Source organism: Neofelis nebulosa, chromosome 2 (genome assembly GCF_028018385.1).
Source record: "Neofelis nebulosa isolate mNeoNeb1 chromosome 2, mNeoNeb1.pri, whole genome shotgun sequence".
NCBI classification, from domain to species: Eukaryota; Metazoa; Chordata; class Mammalia; order Carnivora; family Felidae; genus Neofelis; species Neofelis nebulosa.
Window position 1 is genome coordinate 210,307,997 of NC_080783.1, and position 7,712 is coordinate 210,315,708.

A 7,712-nucleotide genomic window follows, 5' to 3' on the forward strand; every position below is an offset into this window, starting at 1 on the left:
AGGTTCAGGCAGGGCTGAGGACTGGCCCAGAGAGGCAGGAACCTACCCCCCCCCCCCGCCCCCCCACGCAGGCTCTCCCGGGAGAATTGAGTGCACGTTCATTCATTCCGTTAATGTTCACCGAACAGCTGCTCTGAGCCTGGCGCTGTGCCTAATGAGCATCAACAGGGATGAGCGAAAACAGACTTTGTCGCCGTCTTGCTGTCTTCGTGTGGCGCACAAGCTCATGAGCTCATCTGGGAGAGGAGCAGGATTCACATGGTCACAGACATAGGGCAGCACGACAGCTGTGAGCAGTAGAGCAGAAAGTGCTCAGGGGCGGAACGGGGAGAAAGGGAAGGCTCCCCTGAAGAAGGGAGGGTTTGCTCTATAACCGGGAGGCGGCAGACCTCACCAGGGTTCCAAGAGGAAGAAACAGCTTGAGCAAAAATCCTGAAGCAGGCAGAGGAAGGGGTTTAGTGAGAGATTACCAAAAGGCCATTGTGGCTGCACGCAACCAGGAGGCAGAGCCGGACGGAGGGGAAGGGTAGGATCCTTGGGGGCCACAGGGGAATTCAGCCTTGATCCCAGGTACCGTGGAAACCAGCAGAAGCTTTAAGTACAAGGGGGCCAGTGTCAGAGGTGGGTCTGGAAGGGCAGGCCCCACTGGGGAAAGCCTAGATTAGAGCTTATTACAGAGTCCAGGCAAGAGCTAATGGTGGCTTACAGCACAGCGGAGAGAGCGGCCCCATGTGAAAAATACTTGTGAAGCAGGATTAGAGGCCGGGTGCTGGATTGGACGCAGGGGCTGAGAGCAAGAGAGGAAGCCTGAGTAACGGAAGGGTGCTGGGACTGCTCCCTAGACAGGAACCTCTAGGACAGCCAGGTCTGGGGGAGGGTCAGGGGTCATGAATTTGGACTTGGATCCTTGGAGACATGCATGGGGCCAGGCCTGGTAGCCTGTGGCCCGAGGTCTGCAATGCAGGTTATGGAAGCCAGCCCCCAGCCTGGAACTGGCTAAGAATACCCAGAAGGCAGAGCCAGAGAGGCAGGAGGGAAAGCAGGCCCGGAAGGCTGTCCTGGACGGTGGGAGAAGCCAGAGGGGAGAGCTGAGTCGCGGCGGGTGTATCACCTTTAGGAGCCTCAGTTTCCTCCTCTGTGAAACGGGGTAACACGTCCTCCAAAACCCACCTCACACTGGACTCCAGCCCAGACGTGCCGAGGAGGCTGGAGAGGCGTCCTGCCCGCCAGAGGTCGGCGCAGACGTGAGGACGGCTCCTGGGGCGCCTCCCCCAGGGCCGCCCCCAAGCGGGCTGGAGACCCGCAAGCACGGCGAGCGGGCGGGGCTCGCGTTAGGACCCAGCGGCTCCGGGGCTGGAGGGCGGGCGCCGGCCCGTCGGGGGCCCGGAGGGGGGCTCAGAGCGGGCGCAGGGGCGGCTCCGCGGGCGGACTCGGAGCGGGCGGCGGAGTGACCCGGCCAGGTAGGCGCGGGCCTGGCGGCGGGAGCGGCAGGGCGGCGCTCGGGAGTGGGGGGGAGGGGATCCGGGGGGGGGGGGGGAGGCAGGGGTGTAGGGGTCTGCGGGCCCCCAGGCCTGGGGGCGGCTGCCCGAGTTCCCGAACCCGGGGCCGTCTGAGCAGATGCTACGAGGACACTTGGGGGGTTTGGGGTCGCTGGGAGGGGGGCCCGTTTGGGGGCGTCGGGGCCGGGGTTGGGGGGGGGGGGCTTCCGTTCGCCCCGGGAGGCTGGACTTTGGCGAGTGGGGTGGGGGCGTCGGCCGGAGCCGCCGGGCTAGAGCGGCGGAGAGAGACAAAGGGAGACCCGAGACCGGGAGGGCGTGGGGAGCCGCCGAGCAAGTTCCGTGGCTGATTGCTCCCAGCTGTGCGGCGGCGGCCACATCTGGTCCCCTCCGGCCGCACCGCACCGCGGCTGGCCTCCCCGCGGGGCGGTGTGGGGGCCGGGCTCTGAGTAGGCCCAGCTCATTCCCTCCTGCCCACGAACGCCTCGGGGTGGGGTCCCCAGCTGCGGAAGGGGCCAGAGGGGGGCCGCCTTCTAGGCAGGTCCTGGCCTCCCCCACACCCCAAAATCCGTAGTCTAGACAGCAGTGCTTGGAGATGTGGCCCCGGGGGAGGATCCAGGACTCCCACGCCCCTTGCCCTGGGGGCCCCTTGCCCCCAGTAAGCCTGGGCCTGGGTGCCAGACCTTCCAGGGGAGGAAAAGACTCCATGCAGGAGGCTGTGAGGCCTAGGAGGGGCTTGGGGACAGACAGCCCCCACCCCACCTCTTAAGGCCTCTTAGGCCCCAACTCAGGGCCTCCTTCTGAGTGGTGACAGCTCCAACTGGCCTGGCTGCCACTAGCCCCGTGGGGACAAGGAGGGGATGATGAGGCCTTGCGGGGGGGAGTTACAGGGAAAGAGCTCCAGGTCTTTGGGTCCCTCCTACTGAGAGAGGGCCAAGGGATTTCGGGATAGGAACACCAGGAGCCCAAGGTCCCCTGCCTCTGGGGCAGCCTGAGTGGTGGGTCTCTTCTCCTCCACCCCACCCCACCCCCACCTCAGTAAGGAAGGGAGATGGTAAATGTATGAGCCGGGCAGGGGGTCCGGAAGGTTCTGGATTGGGAGCGAAGAGGGACAGATGCCCAAGCGTCCTTCCTCTCTCCTTAGACGCCCTGTGGCAGTTAGGTCTCCAGTTAGCCGTCTGGAAGAAGTCCCTTTGTGTGGTGGGAGGGGCCTTCCTGGATGGGTGAGCCCATGGACTCTCTCCCAGCGCTCCAGGCGGAAGGCTGATGCCGGCCCCCCCCCGCCCCCCCCCCCCACTGAGCTGGGACCTGTAGACCCTGCCAAGCCCACTGTGTGGCCAAAGGCTGGAGTTCTTGAACTTCCAGAGCCTGGTGAAGGCTGAGGACCACTGCCCTCTCCCCCCAGAATTGCGCACACAACACTTGTCATACAGTGTTCAGGGGTTCAGAGCCTCTGGGCTGGGTGACATCACTGTCCCCTCCAGCTCTGCCCTTCTAGGATCCAGAGAATCTCTCCTCAGGCTCCACCCTGAGCGTTTCCTGCTGCTGCAGACAAATAGACCTTAGTCTCGTGAGTCTGTGATGAAGACAGCCAGGTCTTAGGAGGCCTGGAGGCCTGGCAGGAGAGGAATCTTCTGGGGGTGGGAGCCCTGCCCGGGCCTGGCTGCCCTTCGGCCCCTGGGGCCCATGCATGCATGTGGTTCCCCGCAGAGCAATTGGGAACAGGTGGTGGGGTTGGCAGACGCTGCAGAGTCGGGGCTATGATGGTGGCTGAGAGGGGCTGGGGTCCTGAGGATGGGCCTGGGGTCAAGGGTTTCCATGATCAGTGCGCCAGACACCGGGAGGTGCTGAATCGGAAGCGGGCACGGCTGCGGGCCAGGAGAGCAGAGTCAGAGCTAGCGGGGGGGCTAGAAACGTGCCCTCGGTGAGAAGGGCAGGGTGGGTTCTGTCCGCTTGTAAGATCAACTCTGGAGCGAGGTTGGGGGCCTTGTGACTTGGTGACTTGGGACCTGAACACCCAGGGGCCCCTCGGGGACAGCAGATGTAGACCCCGCCCCCGCTCCGCCCTACTCCCGGCACTCCCTATGCCTGGCTTCTGTTCCCAGCACCCCCTTCTTCACCGGGCTAGATGCAGGGGAGCAGAGGTGGGCTCCACAGTCCTGGGTGAGTGGGTCCAAGCTACAGCCCGCCCCCCCACCCCCTCCAGCTGTCCTGACACCAGCCCAGACTGCCTCACCGCGTAGCCATGAGAGCTGCCTACCTCTTCCTGCTGTTCCTGCCTGGTAAGTGGCTCCTGGGGTTGGGGGCTCCCCTTGTGTGGCTGGGGGTTGGGAGCTGGCAGTGAGCCTTTATTGTGCCCTGTGGCCAGCACTCAACTCCCCGGTCCCGGGACCTCCTGGACCACAGACTGTACTGGCCAACCCCTCCCAAAGCATGAGCCTCCCCAGCCCTCACCCCAACCCTCCACAGCAGCAGCCAGGCAGGGCTCTGGAGAGTGGGCACACACCCAGGCACCAAGAGTCCGTGCCTTCCCTCCCTTCCAGGAGGAAGCCGATGTGTAGGAGGGGGAGGCGCCCAAGGCAGGGAGTCTGTAGGTCCGGGTTCCAGACCCATTTGGGACCCAACCCCCTCCCCACCCCCCCCCCCACCCCCCACCATGCAATCTTGACTTTGGAGTGATCCCTATTGGTGAAGTGAGGAGTTATCCATAGGGATCGAAGGCCCTGCCATAGCTAACATTTATTCATTTAACAGATACTGAGTTCCTGCCATGTGCCACGCACTGGGCTAGACCCTGGGGTACAATGATGACCTGGGCAGACATACCCCTGCCTTCTTGGTGCCGCCCGTCTAGAGAAGGGAGGCTGCTATATCAAGTAGGCGTGATAAGTGCCAGCGTGTTGAGCATGAGGTTGGAAGTAAACAGAGGAACTGGATGGAGAGGGTGGGTAGGCCGGGGACGACGGCCTTTGGGCAGAACTGAATTTTTAGCTGAGATCTGAAGGAGGAGAAGTTACCCAGGATCACAGGCCTAGGGAAAGCCGAGTGCAAAGGCCCTGGGGGAGACAGGAGTGTGCTGAGTTCCAGGAACAGCCAGGAGGCTAGCAGGGGAGGACAGGCCAGAAAAGGTCTGTGAGGTGCCCAGGAGCCGGCTCTGTAAGGGCCTCTGTAAGGGTCGAGGAAGGAGTTTGGATCCCTTGGGTCGTAGGATCTTAGGGTCTCACCGGCCTGCCCTTGGGACCTCTACCTGTCCTCCCAGAAGTGCTGTCCTTCCCTGCAGGGCACCCCCTCATGCTTTGCTTCCTCACAGCGGGCCTGCTGGCTCAGGGCCAATATGACCTAGACTCTCTGTCTCCGTTCCCGGAACACGTCCAGTACACCCACTACAGTGACCAGATAGGTAAGGGCCTTGCCCCCCCGCCCAGCCCTCCCCACACCCGGCCACATCATCAAGGCCTGGCTCCCAGGTGTGCACGACGCAGCTGGGGACCAGGTGGGGAAGGGTGGTGGGAGTCATAGGGGGTGGTCCTGGGTGTAGCCGTGACCTCCTGTGCCCCCCGAGACTGGGACCTCGCCTGCCCCCCCCCCCCCCCCCCCCCCCCCCGCCGGGCAACTTTACATTCATCTTTGTTCTTAGACCAACCGGACTACTATGATTATCAAGGTAAAGGGCTGGGGTGGGGCAGGCGGCGGGGGCGGGCAGCTGAGCGCTGGGGTGGAGAGATGGAGTGGACCCCCTTGTCGCCTGCCCCCCGACTCAGAGGTGACTCCTCGGCCCCCTGCGGAGCAGTTCCAGTCCCAGCAGCAAGTCCAGCAGGAAGTCGTCCTGGCCCCCACCCCAGGTAGGCTGCCGGCTCCTGTCAACCCTGGGAGCGGCGGGTCTGTGCCGGGGCGGGGCTGGTGCCCTGAATGGGCCCCTCTCAGTGATGTCTGCCTGCTCCTCTCCTGACACCAGCACCAGGAAATGCGGAGACAGAGCCCACGGAGCCTGGGCCTCTGGGTAAGAGCTTCCTGACAGCTGGAGAAACAGAGGCACGGCCTCAGCAGCGGGGGTGGAGCTGATTGCAGCGCTGATGGGACAGAGACAGACAAGCCTTTTGCTTTTGCCGGGCCGATGGCAAGGTCGGGGGCTTGCAGACAGGCCAGTGCTTTAGGCAACCGCAGGGCCCCCCGGGAAGCTCTGGGAGACGCCCCCCTTGCCCCCCCCCCCAGTTGGTCGCAGCCTCAGGAAGGGCCCTCCACCCCCCAGACACTGGGAAGAGGGAGGGAGCGTGCTGGGGGCTTCCTGCCTGCCTGCCAGCCAGCAGGAGTGGGTGGTGCTCGTGGCCAGCGAGGCAGAGAGGGGACCAGAAGCCCAGGCCAGCTGAGCCAGCCCCCGTGCCGCCCCCACCGAGAGCCGGAGACGGCCAGACCGTGCAGGCTGCTCTCGCTCCCGTGAGCTCAGTGTCCGCGTGTGCTCCTCTGAGCCCGGCCCAGTTGGTTGGTGTGGACTTGGGTGACCGTTGTGTGTGGGTGCGGTTGTGTTTGAGCTCATGCCTGTTCAGGTACATGCTTCCAAGCGTTGCAAACTTGCGCGTGTATGCACGTATTGTATAAAATCGGGCAGCCCTGGGAGCCCCAGCGATGCTGTCTGTGCTTGTGTGTGTGTGTGTGTGTGCGTGCGTGTGCGTGTGCCTGCGCTGTGCCAGAGGGTGCAGGGTGGACCTAGACCCCGCGATGAGAGCCAGTCTCGGTGGGCATCGTTGGGGGCTACGCCACGCCCAAGCTGCGGCCCCTACTCTGATCCTGCCCGTCACCCAGACTGCCGCGAGGAACAGTACCCGTGCACCCGCCTCTACTCCATCCACAAGCCCTGCAAACAGTGTCTCAATGAGGTCTGCTTCTACAGGTGAGCACAGGTGGGGTTTGGGGGGCAGGGCAGGCAGCCACAGTGCCCCCCGGCCCGAGGTGGGACTGTAGGGGAGCATGAACCCTGAATTGAACTCCGCTCGGGTGAGCCCAGGCCTAGGGGCAGGGATGCGTGGAGCCCCCCTGGTGGGGTCGGGGGTGACCCCGCCGTCCCGGCTCCACCCCCCCCAGCCTCCGCCGCGTGTACGTGGTCAACAAGGAGATCTGTGTCCGCACGGTGTGTGCCCACGAGGAGCTCCTCCGAGGTAGGGAGGCCTGCACCCCCAGACCTTCCCCCTCCCCACACCCACTCGCCGCCCTTCTTCCTGTCCGTCCACCTGGTGTTTATTAAACCCGTGTTCTGCACCACGGCCGCTTCCGGGGGGGGCTCCTGAACTCCCTCCCGGCTGCTTCTCCTCAGAACATTCCCTGTCCCGGGATCGGGAAGGGGCCGATGGTTTCCCATGACCAGCCTCTCCCTGACCCCGACTCCTTGCCCCCCGCAACAGCTGACCTGTGTCGGGACAAGTTCTCCAAATGTGGCGTGATGGCCAGCAGTGGCCTGTGCCAGTCCGTGGCGGCCTCCTGTGCGAGGAGCTGCGGGGGCTGCTAGGGCGGAGCCAGCACCCCAAGCCCTGGGCCTTCCTCAGATCCGGGGCCCTCGGGCCCTGCCTCACCTGGTGCTTTTCTCCCCAGCCTGACATTCCTTTTATCCTGTAAAAAGTTAGTGGACTGTGGCCCTGGGGGTTTGTCTCAGGCCCCTCCCCCAGCCTATGGCCACCCCTGGGGCACAATGGGGGCTCCCCACGGCCCAGTTTTCGCCCCCGGAGGAGGGGCATCCCAGGCCTCTCGGTGGGACCTGGGCCTCTGATGTGCCTTCTCAGTCCCTCGAGGACAGTCCCCTGCCCACCAGCCCCTTTGAGGTAGGCTGTGCCCCTCACCCCAGCCGGTCTGCTTGGACTTCCTACAGCTCCCGGGCATAGACCACCTTTGTTTTATACAAAATTAAAATTGTTTTTACAAAAGCTTTGGTCATTTCTCAGTTGGGAGCACAGAGCGGGTGGCCAGGTGTCTCTGGCACTGCCTGTCCTCATTGAGAGGCTGCCTGGCCCCTTGGGGAGAAGGGACCGTTCAGGTGACCTGTGGCCTTGCCTCTGCGGTCCCAGTCCTGCCTCCTCACCCACCAGCTTCAGCTGACCCCCCCCCCCCCCCAGAAAGGTGGATCATGACCACTGTCCCCTCCAGGTCCTGCGTCGGGGGTGGGGGTGGGGCACTGCAGAGGGCTGCGTTGGAAATAGAAGGTTCAGGGATACAGCTTTCTCACTGTCT

At 64.1% G+C, this 7,712-nt stretch overlaps 1 protein-coding gene across 1 annotated transcript; it reads left to right on the forward strand.

The window, feature by feature from the left end:
* Nucleotides 1-1,328: 1,328 nt before the first annotated feature.
* MFAP2 (microfibril associated protein 2) lies at nt 1,329-7,408 on the forward strand. Its single transcript, XM_058718932.1, has 9 exons — nt 1,329-1,460; nt 3,703-3,778; nt 4,807-4,896; nt 5,134-5,160; nt 5,258-5,338; nt 5,452-5,496; nt 6,297-6,384; nt 6,576-6,649; nt 6,893-7,408. The coding sequence occupies exons 2-9, from the start codon at nt 3,742-3,744 to the stop codon at nt 6,994-6,996; spliced, it is 546 nt and encodes a 181-aa protein (XP_058574915.1). The 5' UTR covers nt 1,329-1,460; nt 3,703-3,741; the 3' UTR covers nt 6,997-7,408.
* The last annotated feature ends 304 nt before the right edge of the window (nt 7,409-7,712 follow it).

Bases quoted from the DNA above. Each gene is read 5' to 3' on its own strand.
- MFAP2 (XM_058718932.1), top strand. From the start codon at position 3,742: ATGAGAGCTGCCTACCTCTTCCTGCTGTTCCTGCCTG. The intron at 6,385-6,575 runs GTGAGCACAGGT...CACCCCCCCCAG, and splicing joins AATGAGGTCTGCTTCTACAG to CCTCCGCCGCGTGTACGTGG. The intron at 6,650-6,892 runs GTAGGGAGGCCT...CCCCCGCAACAG, and splicing joins CCACGAGGAGCTCCTCCGAG to CTGACCTGTGTCGGGACAAG.